Source organism: Haliotis rubra, unplaced genomic scaffold (genome assembly GCF_003918875.1).
Source record: "Haliotis rubra isolate DU_JTF1 unplaced genomic scaffold, ASM391887v1 Scf1854, whole genome shotgun sequence".
Lineage (NCBI taxonomy): Eukaryota > Metazoa > Mollusca > Gastropoda > Lepetellida > Haliotidae > Haliotis > Haliotis rubra.
The window spans coordinates 10,197-27,598 of NW_025765841.1; the positions used below are offsets into that span (position 1 = coordinate 10,197).

The 17,402-nt window shown below is 41.8% G+C and overlaps 1 protein-coding gene across 1 annotated transcript; it reads right to left on the reverse strand.

The window, feature by feature from the left end:
* Nucleotides 1–9,780: 9,780 nt before the first annotated feature.
* LOC124273896 (interferon-induced GTP-binding protein Mx-like) lies at nucleotides 9,781–17,085 on the reverse strand. The gene is made up of 7 exons (XM_046709240.1): nucleotides 16,916–17,085; nucleotides 14,756–14,974; nucleotides 12,277–12,429; nucleotides 11,850–12,004; nucleotides 11,038–11,176; nucleotides 10,709–10,907; nucleotides 9,781–9,985 (listed from the first exon to the last, which is right to left on the reverse strand). The coding sequence occupies exons 1-7, from the start codon at nucleotides 16,977–16,979 to the stop codon at nucleotides 9,844–9,846; spliced, it is 1,071 nt and encodes a 356-aa protein (XP_046565196.1). The 5' UTR covers nucleotides 16,980–17,085; the 3' UTR covers nucleotides 9,781–9,843.
* Between the last annotated feature and the right edge of the window lie 317 nt (nucleotides 17,086–17,402).

Here is a 17,402-nt window from a genome sequence, read left to right on the forward strand (position 1 = left end):
GAAACCCTCACCCACAATTAGAGAGTCAACCCACATATCATGTTATAATTTAATATTTTTATATCATATACATAATGTCTGAGGGGAAAACGTTCGTCAACGACGCATACCACGCCACAGTGGTCGCCAGTCTAGCCGTAGGATACGCTCGGTTGACTAAAAATGGTGCTTAAACAACCGACTATCAAGCTTAGATTTCAACCTGCAGGATATGGGTATGCTCATAATGAACCTTGGTATGGCGATGGCTACAAAAAGACATCCTAGTAAAACAAGGTATACTACCTGAAAATATTATGAAGTAAATATAGGATGGCTACGATCGCCATGATGGTTGGTGGGGCGTTAGTAAATGCCCTAGCATTTTCCGGGAGTAATTTCCTCTTCGAGAAACTACGAGAGTCACCGCAGGCTGAAATACAGGAAGAGCCGTAAAAGACGACCACCTCGCCATTGAGAAATTACAGCCCGCCCAATCCGAGTATCGCCAAAAAACGCCTCCAGAGGATCGATTACATTAACGAGCAACTGCGCTCAGGCGTGAAAACCATGCCGCTTCAAACATTTCCACGATCAATCGACGACGCGAGCCGCAGAGAATACTTCTTATTAACAGGTAAACGGTTGCAACCGCTCAATAAACCCACACATCGCTCAGTACTACACACCATCCAAAGGGCAAATGGACCGTGAACTGGTATTCATAAGTAGCTGGGTATAGCAGCTTACCTGCGCTGGTTGCTAAACAATTAGACTAAATACTCATATAAGTATGCTAAACATGAGACCTGCTCCATACCGATGCGAATACATACTTATGGGGAAGAAAGAAGCCTGTGATAGGAGATGCAGGACTCAGGGTACTGTTGGTTCCACATGGGAAGCCCTAACTTCTGGCGTGTTCTGTGTGTAGCATAGGGTTAAAGGGCACTACTGCTATGTAAAGCTCACGGGCTTAACGTAGTCAGACATCACCTCATCTCACGAGAATAAAAGGCCTACATAAAGAAACGAGGGCGACTTCTCAAGATAGACCCCAATTAGAGATTATACACACCTCACGATAGCTATGTTTGTGGAAATTGACCCCAGGAAAGTATACCCGGCATCGAATCTCTGGTTAAAAACATACTCAAGAGGAACTGAGCGACTAGGGGCGCTTCAGATTTCAGGTCATATTGAAGTGGCATGGATTAAGGAGGGTGTTAGTATACTCGCCCCTTCACATGTGAGGGGATATCACGACTCAATACCAAATCAATTGTTTTACAAGTATACAGGAATACATGTACAACTTCAAGAATACTATATCCAACAGTGTAAGTACTGGATTGAAAACGGCCCATCTAGTGATTTTATGATTTTTTTTCCTTTATGGCTGCCCAATTAGAGATTGATCTTCTTAGGTGTGTAATTTACAAGCAACTATGACTACTGTTAGTGAGCTCAAACAAATAACCGGACGCCGTGGTGTTATCGGGTATTCTCGAATGTGGAAGCCAGCCTTGTTGAGATTACTAGGTTTAGAAGCCCCTCCTACGGTAAAACAATTAAAAGCTCAACAAAAACAGCTTGGGCTCAAGGGTTATTCAAACCTGGGGAGAGCTGGGTTAATCGCATTGTTATCACATGCCCCCGTAGCGCAACCTCCCACTGTAAAACAACTGAAAGCCGAGGCACGTAATTTGGGTTTAGGGGATATTCCCCGCGATGATGAAACCACAGCTTGTAGAACTATTACGCAGAATAGAGCTATTGACCTACAGTTCGTGCGCACTGTAGCTTGTAGGTAACTATTTGAGAGGCTGGCGCATGCATGTTGATAGGAACATAGACATTATAGATATCAAGCCTCCCTGATAGCTGATAAAATAAACCAGGAACTAAACAGTCTGGGAGGTATCAAATTTCAGATCACAATGAAAATGTCACTCGATAAGAACGTGGGGGGAGGGGTCACTGAGTACGTTCAGCCTTACTTCAGAGGTAAACAAGAAGTCGTGACCCATATAGAGACCATAGACGCATCAATCGATACTAGTTTTCAGCAGATCTGAGAATACCTAGAGCGCCTACTACACACTTGGGGTCGAGGTGGGCTGTAGATAAAATCGATAATGTCTATCTAGACATAGCTAACTCACGATACCGTTCAGAGGTGGTCATACCTAGACTTGCCCTACTATAGGAAAAAACATGCCATGGTTAACGTCAGAATAGAGGAAGACGATTGCCTGAGGTTAGCTATCAGGTCAGCCTTGTTTCCAGCTGACACTAATTCGAACAGGCCTTCTAGTTATCCCCAAGACAATGGGCTCAACTGGGATGGTATAGATGAGCCCACCCCCATATCCCAGATAACTAAAATAGAAAAACAGAATAATCTAGCTATAAATGTCTTTGGGCACGAAGGTAACACAACAATAGTGCACAGGGTCAGCCCATCGTTGGGGAAACCCCAAAACCCCCCTCGCGTTATCAATATATTCATGATCCAGCGAGGTGACAAGTAGAACTACGCGTGGATAAAACACTTTAGCAGGCTGTTGTATGACCAATCGGCACACAGAGAAAAGACCCACTTCTGCTAACGGTGCCTACATGGCTTCACTACGAGCTGATTTATTAGAATCCCACGGGAGGATTGCCAAGGTGTGGGGCAGGACGGCTGCCTCTGAATCGACATGCCTAAGAAAGGTGACAATATCCTAAAATTCGGTAACCACAAGAACCAAATGTCTGTGCCTTATATCATATATCGCCGACTTTGAAGCCTTGGTCAAACCTGTTGAGGCTGTTGGGGGGTACCCCAACCACACAGAAACACAGGAGCATGAGGCCTGTGGGTTTTGGATCTTTGATGGTTGATCGTTGTGATGGGGAAGCGAAAGCTCCGGTAGTGTATAGGGGTCCCGACGCGCTGAAAGGTTTCTTAAGTGTTTGCGGGAGGAAGAAAAATTATTAGGAACGCATTACTGTATAGAGTCGCTCCCATGCGTATGACCCGAGCCAACAGGCTAGCTCACGCCTGTAGCACTAACTGCCACGTGTGTGACTCACCACTTACACCGGTGATTCGTTGAGAGATCACTGCCACGTAACCGGTAAAGTATAGAGGCTGCCACAGCGCGATGTAACCTCAAGCTTAGAATCATCCCTAAGACAATAAACATCCCGTGGTCTTTCCCTACTTGAGAAGTGCGACTCTCACTTAATCATGCAGGCCATCGCGAAAATCGACGGTAATATAACGCGTGCATCCCCAACAACATGGAGAGATACATCTCCTTCAGCTTAAGCGGCCTTAGGTTCATAGATTCAGTTCAATTCTTACTGTCTAGTCCACTCGACAGTCTGGTCAAACCAGCGATGCCTTCCTATTACCGATCGATACACAGGCGCTTGAGAGACTAGACCCCTGCTGATGAGAAGAGGTGTGTACCCCTATGAGTACATGGATGGCTGGGCCAAGTTAAGCTGAGACCAGACTACCCCCATCAGAGAATTTTACAGCAATCTGACCGACTTCGGAAATATCCCAAGACGATTACTCACACGCTATTAACGTATGGAATAAACTGGGTTGTGAGAATCTGGGTGACTATCACGACCTGTACTTGAGGACAGATGTACTGCTGTTAGCCGACGTGTTTGAGACGTTTAGGCGGACGTGTTTCAAGCAGTATAAACTCGACCCCGCATGGTATTACACCAGCCCAGGTCTGTCGTAGGATGCTTTGCTTAAAAAGAGGGGAGTTAAGTTGGAATTGCTTACAGATTATGACATGCACCTAGTCATTGAGAAAGGCTTGCGAGGTGGGATCTCCATGGCAACCAAACGATACGCGAAAGCAAATAATCAATACGTGAAGGGCTACGACCAACAACCTGTACGGCTGGGCTATGAGCCAGTATCTACCCACAGGGGGATTCGAATGGCCATCACACGAGGTCGATGTTATGAGCATCGCACCAGATTCAAACAAAGGTTATATCCTCGAGGTTGACTTGGAATACCCCAAGGCATTACACACATCACACAACAGCTACCCCCTAGCCCCCGAACGTATAAGGGTTAACCCAGACTGGATGTCTGAGTACCAACATAACTTGTTAGGTTGGCGGGTGGCAGACGTTGAAAAACTCGTGCCCAACTTAATGAATAAGACCAAGTACATAGTTCACTATCGCAACCTACAGCTGTACCTGTCGTTGGGTATGAGGCTGACCAAAATACACAGGGTGCTCATGTTCGACCAGAGCCAATGGATGGAACCCTACATCAGAATGAACACAGACCTCGAAGCTTGCCACCAGTGACTTTGAGAAAAACCTCTATAAGCTCATGAACAACTTGGTGTTGGGTAAGACTATGGAGAACCTGAGGGAAACGCTGCGGACCGTGAAGCTGGTTCGGTGAATGAGGAAGACAAGCTCAGGAGACTGATAGCCAGTCCGCATTCAACCGTGGCAAAATATTCACCGATGACCTAGTTGCCCTACACATGAAGAAAAGCCACATAAAATTCAACCGCCTGTTTACGTGGGGATGAGCATCCTCGATTTATCCAAACACCTGATGTACGACTTTTACTACAACGAGCTTAAGAAACAGTACGATGACAGGTGTGAAGTTCTGTACACTGACACGGATTCCCTGCTGATGGAGATTCGAACCGAGGACGTGTACGAGGACATGAAAAAACACCTCGATTTGTATGACACCAGCGACTACCCTAAGGACCATGCCATACACAGTACGGTAAATAAAAGGTCCTAGGTAAGATGAAGGACGAGTGTGCTGGCACGCCCATAGCCGAAAGTACATAAGGTTTGAGGCCTAAGATGTACTCCATACTGAAGGCCGACAATGGTGAGATTCGGAAGGCGAAGGGTGTTAAGAAGTACGTGGTGAAACAACACATCAAACCACGCCAGATTCAAAGGAAGCCCTGTTCAAGACCCGTACCTTTAGACATAAAATGAACACACTTAGAAGTGATGGCCATAGGATATAATGGATTGACAATAAACAAGACGTCCCTGTCGCCGATGGACACTTAACGTTGGATAGCTATTGATGGGATAAAACACGTACGCTGCATCGGGCATGAGAAAATTGAACCAAGAACATCGATATAAATAAATACCCTGTCGGACGACATGTCACGGAACCAGAGAAAGTTTGAGGCTATTTACTATAGCCCGCGTGGGTACTGGAAAGGAGCTAGCGCTGTAGATAAGCTGGCTAAAATGGCGCGAGTATCCCCGGAGGAAGCCAAAGCGTGGCTTGAAAAACAAGCCCTGTGGCAGATCTATTTGCCGCCACCACGCTACGTGCCTAGAAGGAAGTTTGGAATTAACATACCTAATAACGTTCACCAGGCAGACCTACTGTTCCTACCCCACGACCAAGAGGGTACAAGTATGCCTTAACCGTAGTGGATCGAGCCAGTCGCTACTGAAGGAAGCCAGACCCTCGACCACGAAGATTCTGCCCAGGTAGCCAGAGGATTCGAGCATATACATAACGCAGTCCGCTGACGTGGCCAACAGAGCTGCAAGTTGACCCTGGGCGGGAGTTCATGGGTGTCGTGTCACAACTGCTAGCCAAACACGATACAAAGGTCAGGCGTGGCACGGCTGGAGCCCATCGCAGCCAAGCCATAGTTGAGAGATTCAATTTAACTTTGGCTGAGCACTTATTCCGACATCAGTATGCTAGGGAGATGGCCAACCCGGGGAAAAGATCGACTGAAAGGGTCGTGAGGCTACCCAAGGTGGTGTCGGCAATCAACCATGAAGCCACCCGGCTCACTGATAAGAAACCGGCAGACGCTATCAAACTAAAATCAATAGCGGCAGAGTCGGCTGCTCCATTGCATGGGAAGGAGAAACAGATACCAGATAGGGCCCTAGTTAGGTATCTATACCAGCCGGGGGAACATGAGGGTGATAGCCGTAAGCGAGCCACCGATCCTATATGGTCAGTCAAAACTTACAACATAGATAAAGTGGACATGAAAGCCGACGAGCCTAACTTGTACTACTTGAGGGATGGGCCAGGTAGGGGGTTTGTAAGAGCAGAATTATTGATCGTACCGTACGGCACAGTGTTACCTCCAGTCAACACGGCATAGCGGCACGATGATGCAATCCCAGGATAGACCCGTTAAACCGACATACTTCAACCATGCCCCCGGTAGCTCAGTCGGTTAAGTGGCGCGGCTAGGAGGTGTAACATTGGGCGTTCGCATTCCGCTAGCGTCCCAAACTTTTTCATAGTAGGGGTAATGGCAGCAAGAGCTAAGGATCCGACCAAAGCCTTATTTGGGAAATAAGGCTTTGCAGAGGCTTTTGTTGAAAGTGATCCAAAAACCCCATTGTATATACTACTCTTCTTATGAGACATGTCAAGCTTCATCAGTATGTCAGAAGATCAGAAGAACACATACTTAAATGCATGGTAAACGTACAGAGATGAATAATTGGGAAGGTCCGAGTTTGCGTTTGAGTTAGTATAATTAGTCCATCTCAAGAGACAGACCCATTTTTAACGTGCTGCTTTATGTATAACATTCAGAAGAAGCTGGTGAATTCTTTCACACGACTATTAGGCCATGAGCCAGACAATTTTTCGGAACCGCTCAGTGGGACCAAACACGTTTTTTAAAGTTGTTATGGTCTCTACAAATAAAAAATGTATGATGGCCATATCGGTTTGGTAGCTCAAACTCAAAACGAGGCTAAATCCAAGATGGCCGCCCAAAAAAACCATAAATTATAAAAAATGTCAATTCCAAACTCTAATCGTGAGTAAGGTTCAACAAATAGGTTGGAAATGATAAAAGGGAGGCAAAATAGTGCTAACATGGTTAACATGATTTACTTGATATTAAGTTGTGTTATTTGATACCTTTAAATCATATCTTTCAGAGAACTTTTTTTGAAAACTCACCATTACATTTATTCTGAGGACAGCTCTTTATTTCCAATGAATGAGAGCACCTTCAAGTTCTTTAAATTGGTTAGTGATAGTCACTGTTCCGCATCATAAACATCAGCTGCATCCGCAGTGTCACTCTTTGTTATGGCATGGTCTTTGCATACCATGCTGTCTGGTTCCGACATGTCACAGTGCATTTCAGTCCATTGGTAAGGCATTGATAACTTGGCAGTTTACAGACTGTTGTGCACTTACAAGAAATGAACTCAAGAACAGCATCTGGAGCAAGAAGTCCTGTCATCCAGCAAATCTCTATGTGACCATTTTCTTCCACCCATCCATGACCATCTGTTGCCCGTTGTGTTGGATATTCAGCTTCCAGAAAGTTGTTCCATATTGCAGCTTGGTAGTTTGCTCTCAGGATGTACATAGATAGACAATATAAACAGGGTGGAAATTGTCCTGATTCAATTGCCCCTTTTTTCACTTCAAATAAGTGGTAGCGCCAATGATGGGCATCCCTTATTTAAGAATCTGAGGCAAAGAAGTTTGAATGCATTGACCTTCCCTCTGCCTCCAAAAGAACTGACAGTATCACATACAGTGTATGTGTGTAGTCCAGGAAGGGCCATGCAAACGCTTGGACCAAATGCCGCAGCAACTTTCTTGATATCAATGAATCTTTGTGATTTTTTTTGTACCAGTGTTAATGTAAATATTGGTTGCAATGTCACTGCTCTTTGCTAAGGACAAGACGAAGACATCTGAGTCATCTGAGGAAATGACAACTGATGAGGATTCCAAAGATGCATGTTTAGTATGCAACAGCATCAGTGTGTCTTAGTTGACAAGGATTCATCTTCAGCTGAAGATTCAGAGGCCATTCTGTAGCACTTGCTTCCACATGTCACATACAGTATTCTGTCTTCAAGTTTGGCCCTGGAATGAGGAAGCTGTCAGTCTTGAACAATGAACTGGATGATATTGGTTTTGCTTTATGATGAAGTAAAAAACTGCCTCCACTGTTGTATCTTGTGTCCTGAAGCAATGTTACAGTCGACTAGGCTGTTCTCTGATCCCCGGCTATCTCACTCTGCTGACTTGCTGGAGTTGTTATGGTACACTTGAAATGCCACATTGATGCGGTAGCTTCCTGTTCCAATATGTATTACTGACGTTAGAAGTGACTGCGACAGTTCCCCGAGGGTCTTGTTCTCGCCATGGGTTTTCTGTACTAGATTCATTCCATCTATGATGCATGTTGAGGGTCCAGGAATTACCTCTGGCAATGAAATATATCTTTTAAGATGTCTTGCTAAAGCTGCTTTGTTGACCTTGTTCATTGTCCCATCACAGTTAGCTTGTGCCCATGGTAATAGTCTGAGGGGCAAAGATAGTACATGTACCTTCTGGCTCTCAAGTCTTTTCATCAGAGGCTTGAGAGCCAGACAAAGAAGTTTACGATCGTCTTCCAAAACAAAGTATGAAAACATTTACTCAAGTCAACAACTGCCAAAAGAAGAAGAAAGGGTCCAACACTACAACAATGCTGCAAGCAGATCACAAGGTCTTTGGCTATATGATACTTGTTTCTCAAAGCAGGAAATTGGACATGCAAAGGTACAAGCTTTGCCCCTTGGATAAGGAAGCTACCGCAGGTATGTGGTATTTGAAGCGTATCATAAGAACTTCATCAAGTCAGCAGAGTGAGTTAGTCGCGGATCAAAGAATAGCCTAGTCGACTGTAACATTGCTTCAGGACACAAGATACGGCAGTGGAGACGGCTCCTCACTTCATCAGAAAGCTGTGGCATTTGGTCCAAGCGTTCGCATGACCCTTCCTGGACTAAACACATACACTGTATGTGATACTGTCAGTTCTTTTGGAGGCAGAGGGAAGGTCATTGCATTCAAACTTCTTGTCAACAGCAAAGAATATCAAGAGGCTTTCCAAAAACTTGTGAATGGGTGGACTGTGCCACCAGGTTTGATTGTCTCACTTCAAGCATTCACATGTATTCGCCTGTTTGCCTCAGGTTCTCAATGGCGCTACCAGTTATTTGAAGTGAGAAAAGGGGCAATTGAATCAGGACAATTGCCACCCGGTTTTGATTGTCTATCTATGCACATCCCGAGAGCAAACTATCAAGCTGTAAACTGCCAAGTTGTCAATACTTACTAATGGACTGAAATGCACTGTGACATGTCGGAACCAGACAGCATGGTATGCAAGGACCATGACACGACGAAGAGTGACACTGAGGATGCAGCTGATGTTTATGATGCGGAACAGTGACTATCACTAACCAATTTAAGGAACTTAAAAGGTGCTCTCACTCTTTGGAAATAAAGAGCTGTCCTCAGAATAAATGAAATGATGAGTTTTCGAAAAAGTTCTTTGAACTTACAATTTTGACTCTTACAAAATCAGGAAAAAATATGATTTAAAGGTATCAAATAACACAACTTCATATCAATTAAATCTTGTTTAATCATGTTAGCACTATTTTACTCCCTTTTATCATTTCCAACCTATTGTTGAACCTTACTCACGATTAGAGTTTGGAATTGACATTTTTTTTAAAGTATGGGTTTTTTTTATGCGGCTATCGAGGATTTAGCCTCGTTCTGAATTTGAGCTACTGAACTGACGTGGTGACACGCCATACGTGGATATGGCTATAAAGGTGGTGTCATATACAGTCAAGTCTCATTAATCTGACATCGTCCGTTGAGCAGCAAATTGTCGGATTAATGAGGATGTCAGATTTTCAAATTCTGAGGACAGATCACGATTCATATCAATTATGATTCATATCCCCGAAGTCACTGTAACTTGACTTGTCACCTCATAACAGTTGAGATATTGGTGGATCGGTATTTGCAGGGCCTCAGTGTCATATATCTTGCAAATGCACAAAATATAGTATTATTCCGAACAAAGCGCTTACATAGTTACTCACCTTGATGTGCTTCTGCAGCTCAAGTGACAGTCTTGATGATAATGTAAGGATTCCCCACTGAGATACCTTCAAGGACCTAGAACATATAGAAACATGCACATATTTATATCCCTAATTAGGTAGAATGTATATACGTAAATGAAAAATAACTTAAGTACATATGTCATGTTTTGATATTTACATCCATCACCCAGCAGGGAGTTGAGTGCAGACCACATAGGCTGATACAGACATACTGGTCTGGCATCTTAACCGTTTATACGATGGCGTTCCAGAAGCTCAATATCGAGCAGTGTCGAGATGAGTCGCTCGTCTTGTTTGAACATCAAAGTAGCCCCCAACACCTACTGATTTTGCAAACAAAAACGTTTCTAAATTGTTTCCGAAGTATTTCAAAATTACATAATTTCGAAAAAGTAGCAACAATTGTGTAACTGAGTAGTTTGTTCCATCCCTTGTTTGACTTTATCGCCCTTGTATGCCAAAATTACTTCCGAGTAGGCAACAAACCGTGACTTTTTATCAGAGTGGCGGGTTTAACTGGCATAGCGGGGCATGCATACCCCAATCAGGTGTGGACGAGGTACATTTATCTGTTTTTACCATTAGTTTCATTTTCATGCAGATAATCTAGACGGATAAACGATGGCACTGACGTTTTGTATCTATATACGTCATTATGAATATTACACTACCCAAAATGTGTGTGAGTTTCCAAGAACTCTTCTTTGCCTAGTGCCTTTCAGGACGGCATTACAGAGATATATGGGAACATCGAGATATATCTCTTGCAGTTCACCTGAAATGACTGTGATCTTTGAAGAAATTGTCTTCATCTCCAAGTGCCTCTGTCAAGGACTGGCCCTTCGATATAGCCTCCTGACCTCGACACTTGACAATGATGTAGCCCTTGGACAGACTGAACTCCATGTTGTTCAGGATCCTCATTACACCGTTCTCGGCTCCCTTGTCCAGCAAGTCCGGCTTTGTTAAAACCCCTGTTTAGATTCATTTTACAATATATCGAAATCTTGCTATCATCACACACATAAGTAACCAACGAGATTTGCAAAACAACCAGTATTTACAAACAGACTTGGAAACGATAAACCAAACGGAAAAACGCACCCAGAGTTCTGCGACCTTCTTCATCAAATTCCTTTGCCATTTTGAGCGCTTCACACGTGGCAATATCCACATTACACTGTAGAACAGCAAGGATGATGGTCTCCTGGCGTCTAATATATTTACGGATCATATCTTTAATCTGAAAAAAATATTATTGACTGATTCAATGGCACCGTAATTCATAAGTGATAATTTACACAAAAAACTAGTATTCTGGATTTGTTAGAAAACACTTGACTTGTATTGGTTTCGTATATGTTACTTGCACCTTGTAAATATTATCAAGATCGTGGATAGAACCTTTGCTTGTCGTTAGAGACGACTGGAAGGTTGTTTAGTGCGATGGTATACAACTAACAACCAAACTAAAGTTCTCACGTATACTCCCATCTTTCGACAACACCTGATATCAGATCATGCAAAACGCATGCTAATCTTCATGATGTCAGAATCACACAATGGACCCTTTTTGGACGCGTGATTTCTCTTTATTATGAAATCACCCTATTCGATGTGTGTTTCATAACATTATCTAGGTGCATAGTGCACTTGAAAATATAATGATAATAATTACCTCAGAATGAAACAACTGATATTGTTCCCGCAAACCTGCTTGACATGATTGTCACATCCGATACCTTTCTGTGTTTTAATTAATCACTAAAATAATCTTTTCTGAATTAGTAGTTTTACAAGGTGGTGGCTAGAAATGGATCACAAAAAGGCAAACTCAGGAACACTGCAAATTGTATTCCAAATGTAAAATTAGAATGGAGTGTTTTCAAATGAACAACAGTGTGATGATGTCTTACCCTCTTTTCGATATCAACCGGCTGACCCTTGACGGCGTTTCGTGCTATACCTGGCAGGTCAATGAGAGTAAGGTCAGGGACATCTGATGACGTCACTTCCAGAGTAATGAGATCATCACTAATTCCCTTCTCACAGTCTGTCATTTCATCCTGGGCTGCAAGCATGGTACAGATTATACAACAGCATGTATCAAGAACAGAGCCTTCATTCAGGTTAAATTCATGTTTAAACAAAATGCAAAACTTATCAGTCTGATAGATCAGAAGATAGTTCTTGTGCCTCTTTTCGAAATATATGTTTATAATTATATTCAACTATTTTGCATTACAGGCAATGACAATTCAATATTCTTAATTGTTACATAAATTCCTTTTCAATTTATAATATTACAAGTACACAATCATCTCCGTTTTAATAGTTCACAACCTTTCCGCACAAGGTCTCCGACGCTCTCTCTGTCTTGGATATCTTCCTTATGGAGTTCATCATGCTTGTCCTTATACATTATCTTTCCCTCCCACTTGTCCTCATCCTCTGAGTGCTTCATCCGCATCTCCAACGGGCACCTTGTCACAATACCTACAAACACGAATGCACAACATGCGTTTTTCTTTTTCAATGCTAATATTGTAATATGTAAGATAACAGGCAAATGTCCGATTTTTAAAGGTCACATGCAACCAAAAAATCAAACATAATTAAAACACAATTATCACTTATTCATGACATATAATATACATTGCTGGTTAGGAAAAAACATATAAACAAAATTATAAGCGTACAATCGCAAATCAAAAGTGCAAAATTGTGTACTTCGGTTTACTTCCCAAGAAACGAAGCAGCCGGGATACCGAACCCAGTCAGAGCGGGTGGGTGTGCACTCAAGTGTAACGGCTGGTTCATTTGCAGATGCCGCCCTCACGGGTCATTGTGTGTGTATATATAGAGCTGTTGGGTTTTGTAAATACATGCTCATTTTTTGTGTATAACATTTTGCAATCAACAGATATCATAACATGTCATGTGTTCAAGTATCACACCTGCCTGTCTGTGTAATTACATAATGTGACAGAGACCGAACTCGGGCCATAAATCAATGCATTTTGTTTATGGTGTATAGCCTGATTGGTGTTAAGTTCAAATTGCATGTGGTCAGTGATAGCAGCTGTGTATTGAATATTGTCATTAGCAGACAGGCAGGCAGACACACAGATGTCAATAAAACAAGACACTGAGTTTAGTCTCTGACAACGACATATCTATATCACAGTTGGAAATTCTGTCAACGCTAAATAATGGCATTGCCTTTAAGTATCGAACTGAGAAAGTGACTCGGTAAGAAGAACGTGTGGTGAAATAGACAAATGAAATTATATAAACAGTTAATTTACTGTCATAACATATAAAAAGCTCGCGCCTGTGAGATATCAACAAAACATTAGAAAAATAGCTCACACCAAAGCCTTCACCGAGTATTCACCAAACAACCGCTTCCAAGCTGCGCCAACCTTCTTCACTGCGCACGTGCTATAAGCGCAGCCCAGCTTTTGAAACCCGTTTTCCCCAGAAAAGTCTGGGGAAAATTAGTGAAACGTTTGAACTCCGATTTCGCGCGGTTTTTTTCATCGCGTTATTTTTCAACTTTATAAGTTGAATTTGCATTTTTGACGATTTGTTTCGGTAAGTCCATACCAAAAGGTATCAGAATCTGCAAAGTTGTGTTTTACGTTGCTTGTGACCTTTAAGTGATCTTGTGCAACCCCTGTTTGTCGTAAAAGACAACTAACGTCATCAGAATGTCAAGCTCGCTGTAATGGTACCCAAAGGGTCTAGATAGTTGTTCATTATGTCAGGTACTGATTGTCTGGTTATGCCTTATGCTGTACAGACCACGGTCACCTGGCTGGAATATTGCTCAGTGCAGCGATAAAAAAGGTAATAAACGATCTGAGTGTGGTATTTAGTGATAACCGAGATCATTCATGGATGATAAAACTGTTCGACCTATCCAGAATTCAAGAATGAATATTTGTAAACCAAACATCATGTTATGAACGATATTTCCAAGTGATCTAGTCATCTTTGGGGGGTTCACACAACATAAAACAGTAACATCATATAGGAATCACATGACATTGTTTTAATTAAGCATCGCCTGGCCAAACTGGGTCTTTCATATAAATTGTACAAATGGAGGCAGAAATGACTGCGCAACTGGCAAAGTTTTAAGTCTGTCAGTAAACTGTCCAGAGAATTCTTTAATCACATAAGGCTATTTTATTAGGATTTCAGCTTCATAAATAACGACGTTTCAGATTAGATGTTATAGCACTGAAAGTCGTATAACTAGGTCACAATTCCATAATATGTACCATACTGCGTAGCTGCATAGTTCATAATACTAACTGTCGAAATGGCAGGAATGGTATTTCCATTTGCAACATTTACATCTTGCCATATTTCCAGTTGGATGGCAATTTTGTGAGTCATGTTTGGAGACACCTCAACCAGGATTATTCATGGAAACTCTCCGTTTCAAGAGTCAAGTGGTTTCAGAACTGATATCAAACATGCATCAACACCAGGTATGTGAAGGTTAAAGCTGTCCAAGACTCTCCATATGCCTTAGCAGTAGCATACGCTATTCTACATGTATCGGAATTAATGCATTTCAAATTCTGTGATATGACATATAGTACAAATGAAAACGTTAAATTTGCCACAAGTAAACCACTTGTTAAAATCGCAATTCATTTTTCTCCCAGATTCTAAAAGCATGCTTCATCTAAGACACAAGTACGATGAACACTTGTCGAAGGACGTTCAATACATTTTTTCCATACATTTCCTTGGTCTCATGGTGTGCGTGTTGTTCTGAAAGTATATAATTGCCTGAGAAACGTACCCGTTCCTCTTGGAAGTTGGACGCCAGAGATTGCTTCAAGAACAGAGCTCTTGCCGGCACTCTGGTCCCCGATGACGGCGACGGCTGGAAGGTTGATGTCTCTGTCCAGACCATACCCACGTAGTTTGTCGACCAGGTCTATCAGTGGGCGCACCTCATCATTGAAGGACAAGGTTAGGGATTTCATTTTTCGCTCTGGGGAATGTGAAGTCTTTACTCCTGTAGAAAGGTTGACATGCGTAAGTAAGGAATGTGGATTGTTTTTAGCAGTACTTCAACTATATCATACCTTGATGACAAAAATATATGCACCTCCGGTTTAATGACACTACTTCAGACTTTTGGATGAATGTGTCTAATGCACTATAAGGTTTGAAGCAAATTGCGACCCGTCTGTATCTGCAATAATAACGACATCTTCAATCTATTACTACTTCAAAACTGGAATATGCCATGTCTTCAGTTACTATAACAACAAATTGTAATCACTTCTGATTTAATGTTCATTATTCACGGTTTGGGAGAAAAATGACCAATGTCGTACATGTTAAACACAAGCTACATGCCTTAACTATCAATTTTTAAAGGTTCCATTGACTGCGTGTATGACGCCCTGAGCTTTTATCTTAGCAAATGTAAACACATTGTCAAATAAAATGCCAATATCATCATAATCAAACTCGTAACACCTTCTTCAATATTTGAATGACATTTGAAATCTGTAAGACACTTTAGAACCACTGAAAAAGTGCTACGTATGTGTTATATTAATATACTGAACATTGCTAGGTAATGTATTCCGTTGAATTAACATCATACTCTCGTGTTATAACATTAAGATGTTGTGTCCTACTTCATCATTTGATGGCACACATTGACATCTTATCCAAGCGATGTCTACTTAAGCCTTTTGAGGATGTCCATCTCACATTGAATGGCGCTGAAATTCTTAATGTTTTTCATGAAAGGAAGTTATTTTCCAAATCTGTGCCGATTTCAAATAGACCAGATTATATCTTAGTAATCTCGTTTCTCCTCAACTCTCCTTTAACTCCTTTATCATCCATATGGTGTGGCAATCGTTGACACATTTTATGCACCAGTACTTTAAAGTTACTCAGTACGGGTGTTACCTAATAAATTTCCATATGTATATAAATGTGTCCAAATTTCCCAACCTAACACGAAGCACAGTCCTTAGTTTACTGATATATGGTCCAACTGCGAGCAGGTAATATTGAACGGAATATAAATAATACACCAACATTATAGTTCAAGCGAAGTCCAAAACTATTATTAACGACCATTAATCAATCATGTTTAATAACAACTGTCAAGAAAATAGGGTGATGGACCACGTGATGTGAGATAATCAGCTGTCAAGTGGCATTGTCATTTATACCTGTGACATGAATATGACACCATGCTCAATTATCAATCAGCGGTTTATCATAACATGTTTGAAATGTTTATGTATAAGATATAAATCTAATGATGTTTGAACCATCCTTTTTGTGAACGACATCTCAACGTAGAAACAAATTCCATAAACTATCAATCACAATAATCAATTTTTCCTTACTCTATCTTTATGATACACTGATCATAGTGAGTGTCCGACACCGCCATTGTCATACAATCTTATCTTACCTTCTTGTAAAATACTTTAATTTCATTGGTCAATGACCAATGCTGTTTCTGCATGGGCAGTTAAACAATTTGAGCGAAATTACATTTTTCATCCAAACACTGCTTGAACGTATAGTGACTTGATAGTGTCACCATAAGAGACATTAACCTGTAAACATAGAGCCATATTCCAGGAAATGCATATCGATCATACGGCTATTCTAATGACGACGAAGGTAGCTGCACGTAGCTCTGCATGTTTCACCACGCAGCTTGTTAGACATGTTGTAGACTGTGAATGGAGTGCAGTCTATGTCAATATGACCCCACAGTGCAATACATAGATTGGCGGCCGTTCTGGCCCGATCCCACTATTTTATAGTTGTCTAAGCTGATATTTTAAGCTTATTCTATCCGATATGTCTTGCCTATTATCTTTAGAAGAAATTCACACGAGATTTAACATGACGGGCAATTTACCTAGATTTCATTTAAGTTAACCAAAGTTCACCAAATCTACCCATCGCTTACTTTTTCTGTCCGCCGGGGGTGTCGCCGGACTATCACGGCGACCCTTCGTCTTGTGTCTTGACATCGTATCTACCAGAGTTTCGTCGGGCTGTGTCTCTTGCGCTCAACACCTTTAAGCAGACTGTATATGTATAACTTGAATGTGTTCGCTGCTTCTCGGAAAGAACGTGTCCTACTTTCGTTTTGATCAATGTTCGTTACCTGTCTTCTTGGAAAGGTGAGACGCATTAGTGTCTTTCCGGGAATGCGTTTGTATATGAATGTGAATGCGTTTGTGCATGCCAATATTGTCTTTGTCCGACGTTTCGAAATACAGTACAACAAGCTATGGCGTCCACTAACTTTGTGTAATTCTTTGTCCTTCATTACATTTGAAGACATCTATAATACTCTGTTAATAATGTACCGTGAAATGCCTCTACACAGCAGATAATAAGAACTAAGCTACATACTAGTTGAGGCTATCCATTTGGCTATAAGGTGATTT